A 21,413-nucleotide genomic window follows, 5' to 3' on the forward strand; every position below is an offset into this window, starting at 1 on the left:
TCTTTACCAGCATTTACAATAAATTAATGTTGGTAATACTTTTGCCGACCTGGATACGCCGGCCATAATCTAATTGTCTGTAAATGTTTTAGTGCCTATCTATATTACCACTAAAAGCTAAACTAATTGTCACTAAAAGTGACTTTTGGTATATTGAAGGGTGATTTATTCTTCTTCATTGTGTGAAAGAATGGGTTTTGTTGTCGCAAATTCAGTGATTCATTTTTTCTTTCTGTAATGATCTCTTTTTTTTTTGTTTCTTTCTTATATTGTTCACATTGGTTGTGGAATTTTTTTTATTGGATCTGGATTGATTTGGGTGTGTTGTGAGTTTCTTGATATGGATTAATTTTAGGAAAGAGGGATTGGATTTCTTTATTTTTGATTTGGCTTATTGGGTTTTTGAATCTGATTATTGTATTATTTTTTTTAGTTTGTGATAATTTTTAACCGTCATGAATCACTTTTAAATTTTAAAAATAAAGACCATCATTTTTAGACATAATCAAATCTAGTTTCACACAAAAATGACACAATATGATTTCACGATGACAAAAAGTAAATAATTTTTTTACCAGAACTAAAATGGGACTTTGGTATATTTATGAATATAAAAAATATATTTCAATTTTAATTTTTCTCCTTTTATTTTAAAATATATTTACAGAAATTAAGAATACTGGTTAATAAGACGTTAAACAAAATAATATCTGGATCTAATTGCAACTCCAGCTACTTTTTTTTCATGTGTTAGTATATGTGTGAATGTTAATTGAGGTGCATGTGTTCTGGTTACGGGTTTGGGCTGCTATTGGATCTGTTGATTATTTTGGGCTACTATTTTTTTCTTGGCATGTGTAAAAAAAAGAAAGGAATCATTTTGTATATATTTTTGGGTGTTGCTAGGTGCACCCAGCAGTATTGCTGGTGGACCCAGCATTTTTTATTAATGTTCTTGGTTCGTTGTTCCTTTTCAAGTTCTTCCGTATACTTTATACGGATGAACTTCATCCATATAAAGATATACAGATGAACTTCATCCGTATAAACCAATACAAATGAACTTCATTTGTATTGGTTTTTTGTTTTTTTTAATTTCTTAAAGTTTTATTTTTTTAATTATTAATATGTTAAATTACTTATTTGTGCATTAAAATAAATTACTATTACAAAATTTAATATACATTAAATTTTTTAATAGTAAATATTTTTTATAAAAAAAAATATGCGGATTAAATAATTCATATGAGTTATATAAAAATTAATTATCACAAAATTTATTATTTAAATTTACATGCGCATTAAATATACATTATGTATAACAACATTATTTATTTTATAATATAATTGGTTCATTAGCTCAATTGGTTAGAGCACTATGCTAATAACCTAAAAGGAGAAAATTGGAAAAATGTGAAATTGTTGGGTGTACCAATAATTCCGCTGGTACACGTAGCAACACCTTATATTTTTTAGTTTGTTGTCTTGTAATTCAAGCTCATTGTGATGGTACCATTTATGATCAAGCTTGCAGAGGTGTTAAGGGTGATATGTTTTTGGGTGAACTCTCAACTGAAAATCAATGATTGATTCCATGAGGTACGAAGATTTATTTAAGAGATTGACATCTTTCAATAAATATTTTTTAAAACGCATGGATCAGAAATTGAACTTCTAAAGATGTTTAAGGGACAAAGGTTATATGCGACCCATGTTAATTTTAAGAGTAATATTGGTTTGTTAAAAATAAATTCTATATAAAGAACACTTAGCTAATGCCATTGTATCTTATATCATTTTAATTAAATTCAATGAGTTACTTTGTTGGTATTTTACTTCTCTTCTTTGAGCTCTATGATGTGTGGCTTGAGACAATAGATCTCAAAGAATAAGAGAGGAGTACCATAGAAGTAGCCCTATTACAAGTATTGATATCAGCATCAGTATGAATATACATTTGAAAACAGTTAAGCTAGCTCCAAAAGGGAAAAACTCAATACTCAATCGGTTTACTTTGAATAATCTCAGTGAGAGCTTGAATCTACTGCTCTTTTGGTTAACTAAACCTCTTTTGTAGAAACAATTCGGGGGGGAATGTGGTCGTGGTTGTGGCTGTTAAGTTGCACATCACAAAATTTGTGACATTTCCATGTACCTTTATTGTAGGAAAATTCTCTGTAAAGTTTTAAATATGTTGTAGGATTGTTATTGTTTGTTAATCATGCAGACTTTGTTCATGATGCCATTTTCTTGCATCAATGCTTTGAAGTTCTAGTGTATATAATTCCTTCCTGTTCGATAATTGTCATATCATTCAAGTCTCAACTGAAAGAAACTGCCTATATATGTGTAGTTTCATGGAACAATGTGAAGTTATATTAGGAATTACTGATTATAGTTGTTGTTTGTAGTGGTGGATATATTAATTGGAACTTTTACATATAATAAAGTAGATAAATAATAAATAAATAAATAAAAGGGCCAACGAATTGTTTTCCTCCATTGACCCCCAATTTCTCCGTCTGTGTGCATTTTGCTGCCTATTGCTGATTGAGGTGCCTGTCACTTTGTTGGGCCAGGCTTTATAGGAAGGTGTGGGCTTCATATGCTTTGGGCCACCGAAGACTTCAATTCTTTTTGGAGTGTTGCTAGGTGCACCCAGCATTATTGTTGGTGCACCAGCTTTCTTTGAAAATGACAAAAATTGCCCCTGCTAATTTCTCCCGTTACGGATCAAGTTGATTCGTAAGTTGATTTTTAAAAATTACGGATCAACTTGATCTGTAAAAAATTTACGGATCAAGTTGATCCGTAAGTCTTAAAAATTAACTTATGGATAAACTTGATCCGTAAGGGGTATTTCTATCTTTTCGTGGTTAGTGTTGGATGCACCAACAATAATGTTGGGTGCACCTAACAGCACTCTTCTTTTTGGGCATTGTTTTGTTGTGTGGGCATTACCTTTTTTTTCTCATCATATGTGTTAAAAAAGGGAGGATTTTGTACATGTTTTTTTTTATTGTTTTTTGGTAATTCAAGGGGAATGTGGTCATACCTCCTATCACCTTGCAAGAAGGTGTTAATGGTATGCTTGGATGAAAGAAAAGAAAATAGAAAAGAAAACATGAATAATGATGTATTTTTTGTTTGGCTGAAAAGAAAAATAAAAGAAAATGAAGAGAAAGATTAACTTGTAAAGAAAAAAATTTAAATTTTTTTCCTCTCATTTTTCTCTTAATTCAAATTTTAAATTTTTCTTTGGTTTCTCACTTTCTTTCTTTCAGTCCAAACAGAGGATAAGAGTAAGAGCATGTTTGAAAAAGATTATAATCTCCAATTTTCCTGTTTTTATAGAAAAAAAATGTTTATAAAATAAGTTGGGTGTTTAGGACATCAGCTAAAATTCAGTATTCAAATTAAGATAATTTTTTAACAAATACTTATAAAAAAATAAAATAAAACCTTTTTGTATAAATTAAGATTAATTTGTGTACCTCAATTTTAAAAAATTGTCTATTAAATTTATAATAATTCATAAATTTTTATAGAAAAATAAAATAAATAAAACTTTTACATTAATAAAAATTAACTTATATACCTCTACCTTTTCAAAAGCTTGTCTGTTAATTTCTCTGTAAGTATCCATAAACTTCAATATTCTCGTCTTAGAAAAATCTTAACAGGAAAATTTTGTAATTGAACTTCAAAAACTTACATGTATATTAAAATTTAATCCAAATTGAGTCTTAGGATTAGGTTAACTAAGTTGCAGCTTCTTGGTGAATGAGTTGTACTTGTCATTAAATAAATTTGGAACTGGTAAAAAAAAAAGTGATGGATAATATGGAGGACCACATTGACTTTGTGAAATCCATTTTTCCCTTGTTAGAAACTTGTTAACCACACTTTGAGCTATTATTTGATTGGAGTTGACAATTTGACCAGACCTAACCTAACTAATCCATCCAGTTGTCTGTCATTTTAAATTTAGAAACTGTCTTTCCTATACACATGGTACGCCAAGAATGAAGGCACCTCAACATACCACTAACATTGAATTGATTAATAACAATATTATTTATTTTGCATCATAATTCATAAACAGAATATATTATTTTACTAAGCTTTTTGCCAAATAAATAATCCTATCAAAGAATAATGATTAATTATTCAACACGGAGGCAAATTTAAAGTGATAACCATGTGGTAAGGGTCGTAGTGGTTGGCCCCAATCTGCATATAGTTATTAAAAAATAATTGTTAATGATTTGATGCCAGTTGTATTCGTAAGCCAACTAACATGATGTTGATGCTTAACATATGGAGATGAAATCTTGTCCTTTGTGAATTTGAGAGACAATAAAAAAGACTAAATGAATGAAAGAATTTTGATTAAAATTCACTTTTGTTCCTTCATTTCATTTTCTTTTGGCTCAAGTTCTTTTCTATCTTTAAGAAATCTCACTTTAGGTTTTTAAGAATTTTTGTTAGATCAAATTATTGTTCTTTTATCAATTTATCACACTAAATTAATCAAGTTAATATGATAATACATAACAAACTCTAACAAATGTCATGTGATATAGCAGTTTGAAAATTCGGTCAATATTGTTAGTGTAAGAAAATTGAATAAGGGATTACCTTAATCCAATAAAAAGCACTTTAAATAATTTGGATTGGATCATTTATATATTTAAGTTAAAATTAAATTGAATATCCAAACCGTTCATGTATAAGTTGGGTTACATGTTTAAACTTACATATCTAAACTAAATCGATTAAAATCAATCAAAAGTTTTAAAATTATTTGATTTGATTTTAAATACTACTAATATTGAGACTCCAAGTGTTACAACAGTTTTGACTACTAGTGTTGAAACTTCTTAATGTATTATTTTCAAGTATATTGTTATTTATTTCACCTTTTTATATTTATTTTTACTATCATGGGTTGGATCATTTATTTTTGTTTATTTATTTCAACAAATCTGGTTGCATCAAAACTCATTGCAAGAAATTAGTTTATAGAAAATAATTATGATTCAGACTATTACAATAAATCTCATTGAAGAATATTTTGTTTTAATTTGTATTAGTATATTCTAGAATATTATGTTGATGATATTAAATGAATCAATTTTACTACTTTCAGACATTTGATAATATTGTATTAATTATATTAGATATTTGAATTGTATTAATTATATTGGATATTTAAATGAATCGTAATATAAAATAACAGTTTTAAGGAAAAAAAGATCAAATTTAAATGGATAGCCTGGTGACCCAAACTAAATCAAACCATTCATGAATGAGTTGAGTTTTAAAAATAAATTGTAAAAACTGAATTAAATCAAACTGATCAAATTTGATTAAATTAGGTCTTAAATTTAGATAAAACATACACGAACCTACTTGCCAACACCCTAACTTACAAAAAATAAAGTAGGACTTTTTAAATTTAAAAGAACAAACTGAAATAAAAGAAAAAATAAAATAATATTATTTTGGTTTAATTGCATATTTTACTATTAACTATTATTTTTCACGGGTTTTATTATGCAAGTGTTTTTTTCACATTTTTATCATCATAGTTTTGATTTTTATGTATTTTATAGATCTCCTAAATGTGTAATGAAGTGTTGACGTGTTCTTAAAAATGACATTTTTTTTAAACCAGTTTTCGCTAATTGATGTTGTTTTGTTAACAGCATTATAGTAAAATGCACAGGACAAAAAATGGATAATATAATGTGGGAAAGTTAAAAAATATGATGGTAAAATATGGGGGATTTGTATGATAAGTAAAATTTGTAATTAAGTCAATTATTTTTTATTTTCAAAGTTATTTTTTCTTTATATTATATCTCTTTATAAAAAAATATCTATATTTTTTTCTTTCTTACAAAAAGACCACTATTTAAGTGGACTACAATTGTTTCAGGTACAATTATTTCCAGCCAAAAGATAACAAAATAAAGCAAGGGATATTAGATATATATAATGTCACCATCATCCCAGCTATCAAAAGAATAGGGGGGGAAGCAGCTAAAGAAATGTGTCATTTTTAAATATTAAAAGGAGATACATATCAAGATTAGATATACATCTGGATTAAATGATGAAATTCACACAAACTCTCAGCAAAACAATAACATATTAATAAAAAGGAGAATAAAAAAAAAACAGCACTGCCTCTTCCCTAGCCCATGAAACCAAACATAATTGCTGACACAAAGAAAGACCCCACCAAAAGGCCAATGCCACTGGAAACAGTTACAGCTCCACTAGGCTTTGGTGGTGAAGTGGTGTTGGTGGATCCTGACTCAGAGGGAGGAGAAGGAGAAGGGTTTGATGGGGTGGTTGGTGGGGTGCCACTTGGGGTTGTTGGGGGGGTCCCACTAGCAGCAGCCACATTAATTTGCAGCTTCATGCCTCCAGCACAGTGGCCTGAAATGGGGCACAAGAAGTACCTTTTGCCTGGTGAAGTCAATTCAATCTTGGAGTTTCCATCTTGGTAGTTCTTGATGCTGTTGCTTGAGCTGCAGCTGTTGTATCCACTCTCATCAACCTCATCAACTTGATGAGTGGAGTCATACTTGAACACTGCATGTTTTCCAACATTATTCATCACAAATTGGTTATCAAAGAATATATAAATATTAAATACCCCCACACTTTACTATAACATTTGAGTTTTAGACCAAGAATCAACAAAAAGGAAAAACAATGAGATCAAAAATAAGTACCTTAGATACACACAAGGTTTTAAAATACAGTCCACAACCACGATTTTGACCACAACGTCAAACTTTTAGAATTTATGTGTCGTATCAAGTGCATTTATGATTTATTTGTAATTTCTCGTAATATCAAATATGATAATGAAAACAGGATTTTGACCCTAACATCGAAGTTTTAGAGTTTTTACGCCGTATCAAGTGCTTGTATCTAAAATTTCTCGCAATATTAAAATTTACAACGAAACCACAATTTAAAACCTTAGACACATAATTCAACTTGTAAATTAAAAGAATCAATTTCAACTATTTTCCTCCATTAAAACTTAGAGTAAAAATAAAATCATGTGAAACTACATAAGAAAACATCATATTCTACAACCTTACCCTGGTTGAACATAGAATTTGACTTTCAAATTGAATTTTCTACTTGAGTTCTTGTGCTAATTTTTTCTCTCTTTTTTTTAGGTTTTATAAACTAGTTTTTGAAAGGCAAGAACATGAAGAGACTTACCCAAAGTGTCACCAACTGTGAAAGTTTTCCCAGAGGCCCAGGTGTTGTAATTAACTCCGAGGGCCCATCCACTAGTGTCACCAACTTCATGGTCAGCTCCAAATACAGTGGGGAAAGCCAGAAGCAGAACCAAAAAAGAAGCTGCAATTGCGCTAGCCATGTCTATACCCTCTTAGTTCTATTCTCAGAATCAATCAATAAAGTTTACAAGAAAGAAAGGTTTAAGGTTGTGAATGGAAGAGACCCTGAGCCAATGACAATAAAATGCAATGCAAGGAGGATTATATATAATACGTACCAACTCCTTTATTTTACTGTCTCACCAACTTCTATAACTATATATGGATAAAATAGTGAGTAGTTATTGACCCTTTCAGTTGTCACCCTCCTCGCTAGCCTCCCTCTACCTAATGCATTGAGATTCTTTTCCCATAATTTCTGACTTGGAAGCTAACCTACAAATCACAAATTGGCAAGTGGCATTTGCTAGTCAATGACTTATTAGGAAAATCAGGGGATACAGGAATAAGATATATGATGAATTTTATGAATTATATCTGTCACATAATTGCTGTATAATGTATTAAACTAGTATAAAGTAACATAAAAATATACATTTTAAAGTTCAAGGTAGAAGCCACTCCCACAACTTTTGTTAGTTGCAGGCCAGCATCTTGCCTTGATCAATTCAAATTGCACCATAGTCAGATCCACCAATAATGCTTGTTAACAATTTTCAAAGAGAATGTTTTGCCTTACCACAAGTGTTAACTACACATTCTAATTTATTTTTTCATTAAATTAATGATACTTGAACAAACTCGTTTATTTTAAATATTTTATTAGCATCTTTTATTTCTTTTTATTTTTCTTTCTATTGCATCATAAATTGTAAATATTTATATTTTTTCTCTCATTAAGTGTCTAATAGCATGGGTGTTTATTTATCTTTTTTTCTCTTTTTAGTATGATTAAAATTTATTGTAAATTATAAAATTATAAGTGAAACTTTAGATAAGAACTTAAGAAGTGAAACTAACAAAAAAACTGTAATTTATTTAATATTTTAATTAATAATAGAAAATGTATACAAAATAATATATACGTTCGAAAGTTTTTTATTGACAATTTTCATCAACCTAATTAATAACTAGGATTAATTATGTTTCTGGTGCATAAATATTTTTCAAGAATTTTGTTGTATATGTTCTCAATCCTATTGCAACATGTAATACCAAAACCAATATCTAGGCATAAAAGCACATGCTACTTGAAGTGTTTTGTTAGGAAATTAATTGTTGGTTGATTATTCAAACCAAAGGTTCAATATTCTTAATCGCACGAATTATTAGAGGCGGGGCGTTAAAGGGGAAGTTGTTAATTGAGCATCAGCATCATGCCATAGTAATGCCAATTGTGCATGCATCAACTTTTAAATTGTGGTGACCTCGCTGTCAACTTTTAGATTGCAGTCACCATCTTTACCAACTTTAGATTATGATAATTGATAACCATATTTTTAATTGACTTACACAATATATATTACATAATTTATCAAAAGAATGACTATGAAATCATGCTACAATTACATTAAATCTTTAAATGTGACATATAATTAACACTGCTCAAATCTTTTTAATGACGGCTATTAGACTTTAATTAATGAGGTTCCAATTAATTCTGTGAATGAACTTCGTTGTTACGAGTGATTGTTTCTAGAGAAGGGGATAACTAGGACAGAAACAAAGAATTGTCAACATATTCTCTGTATTCTCTACGTACTTTTATTCATTTCTTCAAAATTCTCCAATTTTTCTTGTTTTCCAAACCTCACTTCGAAGAAATTGGCATGCTTTTGGAACATATGCGTGTACATGATGACCTAAACCCAGTCAAACCAATGTGAGCAAAAATGGGTCAGCTGAGGTGTGCTACAAATTATTATAATCATGCCATGTGGAAGGTTCGTGGATGGATATGATATGCATTATCTTATTCTTAGGCATAAAGGTTCAACTTACTCGGTTCAAAATAATATTATCCATTTAACATATTTTAATTCGCCAAAGGAAATAACGTGGGGCATAAAAGTTCATCATTATTAATACTGTAAAAAAAAGTTCATCATTAGTAACATTTTCACCTATTCATTAAATAACTGAATGTGTTATTCTACTCCTGTAATTAATTAATTTGGGATAAAGAAGAAGCTTGTGTTCGAATTTCTTCTTAATTTATTGTGATGTTTACCCATGAAAGGAAATAAATATAACACCAGCAATGGAATTATTGATTTTGACTCATCAAGTTTGGTGAAAAAATTGACCATTAATATATTACATACAGATTCATGAATCATGATAAATTAAAAAGGGGAGTTATTTATTGTGAAACTGCTACAGCACGAATTACCACGAAAACAGCCCGTTGACATCATTGAAGAGAACTTAAATAAAAAATTATGAAAAAAAATATATATTTTGATGGAAATCATAGATGTGATTTTACGTATTAGATAAATTCATAAAATGAAGCCTTCTCCTAAATTAAAGTATAAATTTATTAAAATTTACTTCTTTAATTTTATTTATTGATGATTGAAAATGTTTTTAAAAAAATCTAAAATAAATTATCTATTTTAGGAAAGTCGAGCTCATAATTGATGAGCAAGGAATGCATTATACTATAATAAACAACTATACTTCATTTATCTCATTATTTTTTTCATTGATCAGCAAATATTAATGATTAATATGGTTAGTTTTTTATTATCAAATGAGATTTTACCGACAATCTTACTCCTTTTCTCTTTTTTTTTTTTTAACTACTCAAGTCACCTCATATTTCTTTTACTCCTTTATCTCATTGTTTATTCTAGCTAGTTGGACACAAGAAGCTACCAAACATGTGCATCCTCGTAACCAAAGCAAGGACTCGGAATATACGTGAACTAATTGTATACCTAAACCACCATCTTTCAACATATTACACCTAGCCACACATTTTGAATTAAATCCTTGGTAGTTATTGCCACCTAATACTCAGATACTTTACATCATGTTATATATGGAGATTAGTTTAGAATGACGACACACCAATATTTCTCTTCTTTAGATCGAGCCATCGAGGTACAGAAAAATTAAACTATATCAGTGCATTCCTTTGTTTGTTGTAATTCTTAATTTAAAAATCTAAGTAGATGCATGGCCAAGATTTAAATATATATTTATTTTTAATGTTAAATATTAAAATAAAGGTTAATGGACAATCTACATTCTTTTTACTCTCATTTCTAGTGAGTATTCTCTCTTTCGTTAAAAAAATAAATAATAAAAAAGTGATCTCACTCTTGAATTTATATATATATATATCAATTTTGAAATCAAATGTAGAAAGCAAGTAGGATTAGGTTGAGAAATTGACAGCTCTCGCATAGAATGAAGCCACCATTGTGGGGCCACGCTACATTATTATATTTTATAAACATCGATGAATCCAAAAAAGTATATGGCAGCCTTTTCAAACGGAAGAATAGAATTGGAAGCGTTACATCAAGGACCAAACGATCGTGTGAAGCTGGAAATAATTGAATGCATGAAAATACAATCATCCAATCAAAAAATAGTTCTACTTGTTAGATTATATTTATATTGCTAACTAATGCTGTTATAAGAAAATCACTTTCAACAGTTAATTTTAAAAAAAAATGGCTTAATTATTCTCATAATCCTCGTACCTTAATTCATGGGTGGTTTTGGTGTCTTTAATTTAAATTGTTTGTAGTTAATCATAATTTTGTTAAAGTTAAGTCCCATATATACTTCAAAGTTAAATAATGAGTAGAAACGTAACGATGTGTGTAACATGATATTGATCTGTGTATAGATTCCTAAAGGAAATAATAATAATAAAATATTCAAATAAAAAATGTATGAAATATAATTAGAAGTCATTATTTAAATATCTCGTATATTAGTTATGTGAGTAGGGAAGTCAAATATTTCATAAATTAATATGACCAGTAATTATTAATTATAATTGAATTTTGAGATAATTTTGACATTATGAATTAAATTATTATTTCATAAGATGTAAAATGCACAATTTACAAAGAGTAGTTTTGGAGTAAAGATATACTCATAATCATCCATTGCACATGATAGATGACTAGTCTATCGATTTTTTTTATGTCATTAGTGTCCTAAATCATTAGGAATATTAATTAATTACAGTTAATCCAAGTTTTCACCAAATGGTTTAGGCAAAATGACTTAGACATAGTTAAACTCTTTTTCCTTAAATCCCATTGGCAAATTTTCAATTTGAAGCATCTTATTGGTTTTCAGGAGGGGGGGTTTTAAGTGTGTTTCACAGTTTGAATTAAGTGAAATTTGAGTTCCATCAAGTCTTAAACTTAAAAACTCTAGTTTTCTCTCATTTCTCATTAGCCTTTCTCTCACCCAACTCATATCCTCTCTTCCTCTCAAAGTGGTCAGACTACTCTTGCTCTCCTAGGACAACCATTATATTCTCATTTCTTGCTTTTGGAGACTTCAAGACCAAGGGCTTCTACCTTCCTTCATGACCTTGATTTCCTTCCACTCATTCAAAGCTAAGCTTCTTCTTTTCATTTTATTTTGCATTGGGGCTACAAGAAAATGTCTTCTCTTCTTCTCCATCTCATTTTTGTTTCTTTTCTTACAACGTTAAACGACATTTAAACATAATAATGGATATTGTATGGAAAAAAATCATGAGTGCAATGGTATATATATAATAACATCTTAGAAATATCCAATTATTATTTTTCTCTGTTTTATATTTCATTTGTTTATCATTTTATATTTCAATAAATGGCAATTTATACACAGAAAAGGAATAGATGTTAATGCATATCATTAATATTATTCTGATCATATATACTTTATTAATACACCAATATATTACTAATTACAATAAGTATATTTAATTGGAAATTAAACTTTTTTACAACATCTCTAAAAGAAAATCTCATTTTGAAATCTTAATTATTTTTTGGGTGAATCTCGAATTGTCACATCATTCTCAAGATTTCTTATATTTCTTACTCCAAAAATATATCTCATGCTAAGATCTTAAATCATTTTTGTAGGTACCAATCTTTTAATATTTTCAGTTACTTGCAACTGTTTCCCACAAATGTTCTAGCGAGAGGGTAAAATATCATTTATTTTGAATGATTAGAGATCTTGAAAGTTCTTGTAAAAGAACTAGATCTCCACATAAAAATCTAACAACCTACTCCAACAATAGATTTTAACAAGTTCAGATATGAGGTTAAGATTTTCTTATAAGATTTCTTATTAAAGATGTTCTAACAGTGTAACTAACTAACCGACACTTAACATACAAAATTCTGCCGCTAATAATTTGTGGAAGTCACTAACTAATTACGTGCAGAGATGGTTAGCATGAAACATCATAGTATGTAGCTACATTCGCAACGAAAAGAAGAAAGACATATGGTTAGCATGTGTTTCTTTCTCTCGCTGCAGGGTGTACGTAGCAGCTGGAAATGATATAATCCAATTAGGGTTCTCTTGGAATGGGTTTAAGCATTGGTAGATAACGCCTTCCTTCATGCATTTTGTCAAAAACCAAATGGCAATCCAGTTCAATAATGTATTTTTTTTTTGTGAATGTTCAATAATGTATTTTATTCCGAGGCAAAGTTGGATATGCAATTAATATATACATTGCATATGTATAATTAATCACAAAATAAAGCAACAGGTCCATTATAGATAGATTGAATTGATGGGTCATATAAGTCTAATTAAGGATGGCAATGGATGACGGCTACGTGTAATAGTCTCCCTATACCCGTCCATATTTATATGAGTATTACAAATTTTATACATTTATAGGTAATTTTTTGGTTATGATATTTACAAGTATTCATAAATATTTGTTAAAATATAAAATTTTAAACAAAAACTATAAAAAAAACTGAAGCAAAAAAAAATATTGATAAACATATTAATTTTTATACTAAAAATAGAATTTTCTGATATATATATATATATATATATATATATATATTAATTTTACTAAAAATAAATCAAAACAATTTATTTTGTATAAAATTAAAAATATCTAAATAATTTCAAAGTGTGAGGACCTACATCAAATTAGTTTGGTGGTTAAAAAGGAAAAAAAGTATTGATTAAATTCATCTGCTAATAAAATTAACAAACTAACAATTAATATTTATTGATAAAAAAATGAGTATCATATTATCCACCTCATCCCATTAAGTTAGTGGCTTTTACTCACAAGTATTTTGAGGTGTTCATATACCGATCCAATCCAATCTAGAAAAAAAAAAGTGATTCAAAAATCAAAACTAAATTGATGAAAAAATTGAAAAATCTAATTTTTTTATTGGGCCAGATCGCATTTCAGATTTGATTTTCGAAACCGATCCAAACCGAACTTATATCTATTTATGAAAAAATATTTAATTAGAGATATTTTATTAATTATTTGAGTTAAGATGTGCAGCTATTCTATTATTAGTTATATAATTAAATACAAATAAAATATTTGATATTTTTATTATTTTTATAATATATCTTTTATCTTATTTTTATTTTTAATTATAAGTAGGATTAAAATAAAAAAATTGATCGAATCCAAACTGCTTTAAATTAAATCAAATCAGATAAAAAATTTAAACTAAACTATTTAGATGATAAATTAATAAAATCAAAATAATTGAATCTAATGATTTTTTTCTCCAAAAATAAATGTAATCCAATCCCCTAACATCTTCCAAGCAGATCTAAGATCTTAAGTCAATGTGTATAAATTATAAAAAATAAAATTAGTGGGTTCAATTATATAAATATAAATAAAAATAAATATAAAAATATAAGATTTTATTTAAAAATTTAATAAATTTTAAAAAATGAGGAGATGCAAGTGCACACCCTCATAGCAATATAGGTCCGCCACTGCTTCCAAGGATCGAGAGGCACGATTTTTTTTCAGCCCAATATGGTTTCATTTTTCATTTAAAGTTTAAAAGTTATTTCACTGTATAATAATAATAATAATAATAATAATAATAATAATAATAATAATAATAGTAATAGTAATAGTAATAATAATAATAATAATAATAATAATAATAATAATAATAATAATAATAATAATAATAATAATAATAATAATAATAATAATAATAATAATATCTTTGTTTAAATATTTTTTTCTTAGAATTTTTAAGAATGATGTTAAAGATAATAAAATTTATAAATACTTCATTGTAGTAAAAAAATGTGCCAATTATTTAAGAAATGGTATGATTTTAAAAAAAAATATGTATCATGTATGCACGTACCTTTTATATATTATTTTATTATTTAAATTGATTTTTTCCAGGAATTGTTGCTAAAAGGATTGTAAAAAATATAATACATTTAATTTATACATTTAATAGAAATAAAATAATATTAATTTATATTAGTTTTAATGTAGGGAAAATTTCTTATTAATTTTTATTTAAATGTGAATTGACTCTTATTATAAAAATAAAAATAATAGATTATTAATTGTTGATGTAAAATGTAATCCTAAATAAATTTTATAAAAAATATGTTTTGATCAAGAAAAGGATAGGAGTTAAAAAAGAATAATAAATATAATGAGTAATGCGATAAAATGAAAATTCACATGATAAAAAGTTAGACTTCGCGTACGTCTTCACCTAACAAAAATGTTAAATAATTTTTTTTATATATATAACATGGATTTTTTTTTTTTAATGTTTTATCTCCACCTTTCGGCTCATTACATTCCATAGTTATAAAAGATGGAACCTAATCTGCTGGTAGAACTAAAGAAGTTATGTTGGTAGTTGGTACGACTTATTGGTACCACTCTATTTTACAGGCCAATTAAGTCAGATAGTTGAAAAAGTAATTAAAGGTTGGTGCATGTACGTGTTACGTTTATGAGAAAATAATTTATTTAATAAAAAAATTTATATTTAATTGTTTTTTATATGTAACATTTTTATGGATCAACAACAACACAGAATGAGTGAGTTTAAGAATCTATGATATGACCTAATAAATTTGAAGATACTTATAATCTTTAACCCAAAGAAAAATACTAAACTCAAACAGCACTTGCAAGGTCCTCCTTATATTATTAAAAATTTGAAACATTTAATCAACTCTTGGGATAAGGAATCTAATACATTTCAAACTATATTACGTAAATACATATAGTAGTTCCTGTTCGACCATCAACGCTCTCATAGATAAAATTACTCACACTTATATAAAATCGTGAAAACACAACAAAGATTACACCATAAAAAAATAATAATGGTTTGACACTTCTTGCCTACGTCTACCAAATTGTCTCAAAAATATTTTTTTATCACAAAAATGATTGCAATATTGTAACTCACCTCAAATAGTATATCATTCTACAAACTCAAGTATTTACAAGAAATAATAACGCTCTCACACATACAAAGACATTTTTCTCTCAACAAAATAACTTTATTTCATAATCTCTCTTCTCACACACACACTCTTCATGTGTTCCATTAAATCTCTTCTCTATATGAAGACTGTTACCAATTATAATAAATAAATTTTTTCAAAAGTTGAAACAAAAATAAACATTTATTCAATTAAGGTTTATTTAGTAAAATATAATCATTTCACTTTATATTTAAGTGACCTAAACTTTAATAATAAAAATTCAATTCTCAAAATATATATATATATATATATATATATATATATATATAACTTATCTTTTAGTTTGAAACTTTATTCCAGGAGCCCATATGCCTCCCACAAAATAAATTAGGTTTTCACAAGCCTCTTAGTTCAGAATTGAAGCCATCTCCAAAGCGGGGACTCTACAACAAGTCCTGGTCCATAAAGGGTCCAAGTGTGTATAGTTTTCCGTTGAGATCGAAAAATCCTAACATGCATGTATATACGTATATTTTTTTATATATCAACCAAGACATGTACTTAAGTTTAATACGTTTATAAAATAAATAACTCGTTATTTTCTTTCTATACATGTTTGCATGCTCGGGAATTCATGCTAACTGAAAATTTAACACACGAGTTTCTCTATCTGTGGAAAGTTATTGCAATGCACACGATACCAGTGAAAAAAGTATGAAAAGAATTCTTTTAGCATTAAGTCAAACCATAATCAATTTTTTTTTATCATGACGCATGTTCTAGCTAGGGTAAGATTTATGATTAAAGGCTAACAAGAGTGATTATTTTTATACCATGACATTGAAGTATATAATATTTATTAATTTTATTGATGATTAATTTTTATTAAAAAATTTACTTGATCATTTTTGTTTTTAATTATGTTTTTTTTCTTGCGAGGCTTGAACTTATTACATTATTTGAGGGAATGATATTCAGAATCACTCAAACCAACAAATAAATTATTGATTTAACCAAAATATAGTTAAAATAGAATCATATCTTATTAAACCATATCTTATGAGGGCGCGTGTTTGAATTTTGTTATTCATATAAAAATTTAGTTAATAGAAATCTATAAATACTTTTAAGCTGTCAGGCTTATTCTTTTTCTAAAGAACTCTAAGTGTATCTGAGTCTCATATTGAAAATTTTCAATTAAATGTTACTAAAAGAATCATTCATTTAAAATTAACTTTATCAAAAGCAATTCTCCTTATTTTTAAAACTAAAGGTCCCTAAATCATTAAAGGATGCACTGTGCACTTTCGCCGCATCTTCCATCAAGTTGCTATTCTGTCCTACCTCATGCTCATGCTAATATGATGCTTTCAATTTCCTTCATTGGGACCCGCCTCAATTTTCATTTGCTCATGTTCCCGTCCAGTTGATCTGCCACCTTGTGATTTTGAAGGTTTTTTTCTCTAAGAGTTATGGACCATTTCATAATTAATATAATTTTTTATTATAAAGTTTTTTATTTTATTAATTTTTAATTATTAGATAAGATTATACTCTATTTTGAAGGCTTTGTTAAACATTGTAAGTGGTTTGTAGACTTTTCTTTGTGGTTCCTGTTCATGAATATTAAATAAATATCCTTAAAAATATATAGGATAAATTTTGAAAGATCATTCAATTTTACTTTTTTTAACATTTTAAATTCTAAGTAAAAATGTAGAACATATCTTAATAAATTCTTTTTATTAATACAACATGTCATATTTAATTACATAACCAATATAGACTTACACAATCAATTTAATGAGTTATGTATTGATAATATAAAAACATTGTTGACTATAACAAGAATGATGAAAGAAAGTGATCACATTAGCAACAATAATGGTGAAAGAAAGTGATCACACATAATAGTTATAACAAGGAATAGTGATATTGATAACAATGAAAGTATTATTGATTATAAGACAGATGTAGAGGGATAATTAATGTTAATTAGTACAAAATTATATGAAATTAATTTTGTATGTTGTTATTATAATAATGGTTCATGTTAATTAGTATAAAATTAGTTGTGTTTGTTGTTATTATAATAACAATTAAGATTATTATTATTTAAAATAAAAATTAGTTTCAATTTTATGTGTAAAAATAATAACCTTTTAAAAATTATTATTTATTAACCGTTGGACAATTAACTAATTATATATATATATATAAAAAAAACTCAGCCCTTTATAAGGTCTCTAAATCCGTCTCTGATTGATTACGAACGATGATACTAATCGTAACGGTGATATGGAGACTGAGAGTATTGGAACAATGATAATAGGGATCACAATTGCAGAGATAACAAGCAGCCGTGGTAATTAAATATATTTTTCTAGTATTTGACAGGGAAAAAAAATGTAACCTTAACATGATTCCCTTTCCATCTCGAACCTCTCTTTTAGATATATATTAATTTACTGCAACCATCTAATCGTAGCATACAATTAATTTTCGCAGAAGTGGTCGTGACAATATAACTTGTACACACTAAAAATACTCTGGTAAAGCTTTTCTCAACACTAAACGATGTATCCATAAATAATAAAATAAATCTATCCATCAATGAACAATGATATTATGATAAGGAAATGGAGAAGGAACTTTATCCCAAGGGAAAAGGCAGACAAAATTTCTTTGTCACGGTAGTCAACAATCAACATTGAGATCTTTCGCATAAGATCGTACAATTTTACGATCTTCATTACCATGAGGATTCACGTACTCAAAATCACATCTTGGTGAGATCGACTGAGATCATATATAGTGTTAGGCTAAGTTCGTTGGTATTGTGCAATCTCACCGTGCCCAACAAAACTCAATTTGGGATACCCAAAATACCCAGGTTGTTATCAACCAATATTATCCCTATTTTCTACCATTCTAAAGTTGAAAGACTCATCACTGTTGCATGCTTTCTTCTCCACCATCGGTCCTCATCTCCTCCATTTTTTTTCTAATTTTTTTTTTGCGCCTTTGTTGGGTTTATTGGGTGATTCTGTGCTCCTCTTTGTTTTAGTGTTTCTAATTAGTTGGTAAACTGAACTGAAAATGTCTTCAAACCCAAGCTCAGTAGCTGCCGTTGGCATTTCTAGTGCAAATGATGCTACCTCTATTAAGAAGTTGGTGTTTGGTATTTTCTCGTGATTAAGTTGCTATTTGCGACTTATGAGTTGTTAATGACCTTTCTGTGGATTTTGAATTTAAGGTCTAATTAAGTGTTTATAATTATGTAAAGAGGTCTTTTTCTTAATTTTTGCTTATTTACGCTATTTTATATGGGTGTATTTTGCCGCCTTAATTTCAGATTTTTTTTACCCTTAAAAGGAGAGGAGAAACTGGGCTAAACAATAAAAGTTCTTAAATTTTAAGTAGCTTATTTTATAGCGTAAATTTTATAAAAAGTAATTTAAATAAAAAAAAAAACTCCTAAGAGCTACTTAATTTTCGTTGGCTTATGCAGGACTTTTCCACTAAAGCACCCTTTCGATTCTGCGTACAGCCATATTTCTCATATTTTAAAATTTTTATTTTCTAACCAAAACTCTCTCAATTGGTGCAGCCGGTACATGATGTTCGGATTACTATTGAGGAAATTATGGATGACTTTATTTAAAAAAGAAATAATTTTAAAATAAGTATTTTTTAAAATAGTGTTTTTTTAAGAAGCAAATAGAATTTGCTTCTTAAAATAAGAAAAAAAATTACTTCTTTTAAGTAAAAAACAAATTAGACAAACACATTAAAAAAAATAATCACTTATTTTATTAAAAATAATACTTTTAAAAAAATAAGTTTAAACAATTTCATCTTTATATACCTATATACCTAAACAAAGTATCAATATCTATATAAATAAAATATACCTGCAAATTCTTTATAAAAAAATATGTATACATATGAACTTACACGGAGTCTAGGGTGAGAAACACTGTCAAGTTTCTTGAAAGTTTTTCTCAACCATTAGATCAACTAAAAAACATAAACAAGTGAAACTTGGATTGAATTCCTCTCGAGTATTGAATTTTTCCAGAAATACACAAGGGGTGTGTGAAACCCACACTAAGCAAGCGTTGCGACAACGACAGCAGCTGCATGTGACACATATGGACGAGGTCGAAGCGGCCATCATAGCACCAGATCTAGCATGTGAAGACCAAGAGCACAGTAAAGAGGAGGAAGAAGAGTTTGCCTTTGGATCTCGATGGTTTGGTCATCGAGCTACATGTCATAGTTAAGGATTTGATAACAACCGATGGTGCTAAGTAAAACAACATCTTTCTAAATCACTGCACAGAGTTGTGAACAACAAAAGGATTTGTGGGAATGACGAGGTGGGTTTCATGGAAGAGTTGGTCGGATGAGAAGAATTTGCAGGCAGCGGGAGGTGGTGGAAGGGAGAGCAATGAGAGAGAAGGGAGCGTTGGGACAAATCTGTAAAAAATAGCATCCATTGATTTTTAAAGTTAATATATCCAACGGTGGGAAAAAACTGTCATGGTGGGAAACTTGACACCTAGAAATAGTCATGAATTTATAACTATCCGGTGATTTACAATCTTAACTTCCCTAAAGTAAGCTGTCACAAAAAACAAAAAAAAAAAAAAAAAAAAAAAAAAAGAAAAGAAAGAGCCTTCCCTTAAGTAAAATCTTCATTTTGACCACCTTGCTCCTTATTGCATAAATGATCACAATATGCATGTTCAAGGGAAAACTCTACCAATGCATATTCCTTTGGGTACCCCCTTTGAAATTATAGGTTACTACTTATTATATTACCTGCTGGTCAATATACATCTTGAATTTCCATATGCCAAAGTAGCTCATTAGTTCAATCCATTCACCTTTGACACTTGGCAGACCTTCATCACAAGTTCATTTTCATCCACATTCATCATGTAATTGATTTAAAAGTCCACACCCACAGAGAGACATCATCATTCAAGAGAGAAAACTAATTAGTGGTCAAACTAGCTTAAGCCTTCCATACAATGTCACATCCACAAATCTATATTCACAAAACAATAGCTTAATTGCAAATTTAGTCCCCTTATATCTCAAATTTCGAATTTGGTCCCCTATAATTTAATTCACCAATTGAACCTTCCTTTTTTCAATCCTGTTATTTTAGTCCTCAACCCCGAAATTAGACATTGATTATTACTTGGGAACGTTGACCGCCACATGTCACGCTTTGATTGGATGTTAATTAAATGCACAAAATTAAAGCACGATACGTGACGGTCAATGCCCAACAACAACACGACACATGACACTCAACGTCCAAATTCAGGGTTAGGGACTAAAATTACCAGATTGCAAAAAAATGAAGGACTCAATTGGTGAATTAAATTATAAATGAACCAGATTCGAAAGACTAAATTTGCAATTAAGCCTAAAACAAAATACAAGAACAATGAAATAAAAGTCAAACTAAAGCCTAGGATATTTAGAATTTTGACAAGAATTACATAGAAGATCATTAAAGCTGAAAAGGCGGAGCAAGTTATCAACTTCGACACCCCTCCCCACAAACACACAACACCACCAGCAGCAACAATTAGGATATCACTGAAAATAACTCACCATTTTCAGACCCTTTCAGCAAGGAATGCAACTCCATCTCACCAA

The 21,413-nt window shown here is 28.5% G+C and overlaps 1 protein-coding gene across 1 annotated transcript; it reads right to left on the reverse strand.

Annotated features, from left to right (window-relative positions):
- Nucleotides 1-6,049: 6,049 nt before the first annotated feature.
- LOC100789844 (uclacyanin-3) lies at nt 6,050-7,807 on the reverse strand. Its single transcript, XM_003521015.5, has 2 exons — nt 7,255-7,807; nt 6,050-6,606 (listed from the first exon to the last, which is right to left on the reverse strand). Exons 1-2 carry the CDS (start codon nt 7,412-7,414, stop codon nt 6,203-6,205), a joined length of 564 nt encoding a protein of 187 aa, XP_003521063.1. The 5' UTR covers nt 7,415-7,807; the 3' UTR covers nt 6,050-6,202.
- Nucleotides 7,808-21,413: the final 13,606 nt, after the last annotated feature.

Source organism: Glycine max, chromosome 3 (assembly GCF_000004515.6).
Source record: "Glycine max cultivar Williams 82 chromosome 3, Glycine_max_v4.0, whole genome shotgun sequence".
Lineage (NCBI taxonomy): Eukaryota > Viridiplantae > Streptophyta > Magnoliopsida > Fabales > Fabaceae > Glycine > Glycine max.

Coding starts and splice junctions, on each gene's coding strand:
- LOC100789844 (XM_003521015.5), bottom strand. CDS start 7,414: ATGGCTAGCGCAATTGCAGCTTCTTTTTTGGTTCTGCTTCTGGCTTTC. Junction 6,607..7,254: donor CACAGTTGGTGACACTTTGG/GTAAGTCTCTTC, acceptor GAAAACATGCAG/TGTTCAAGTATGACTCCACT.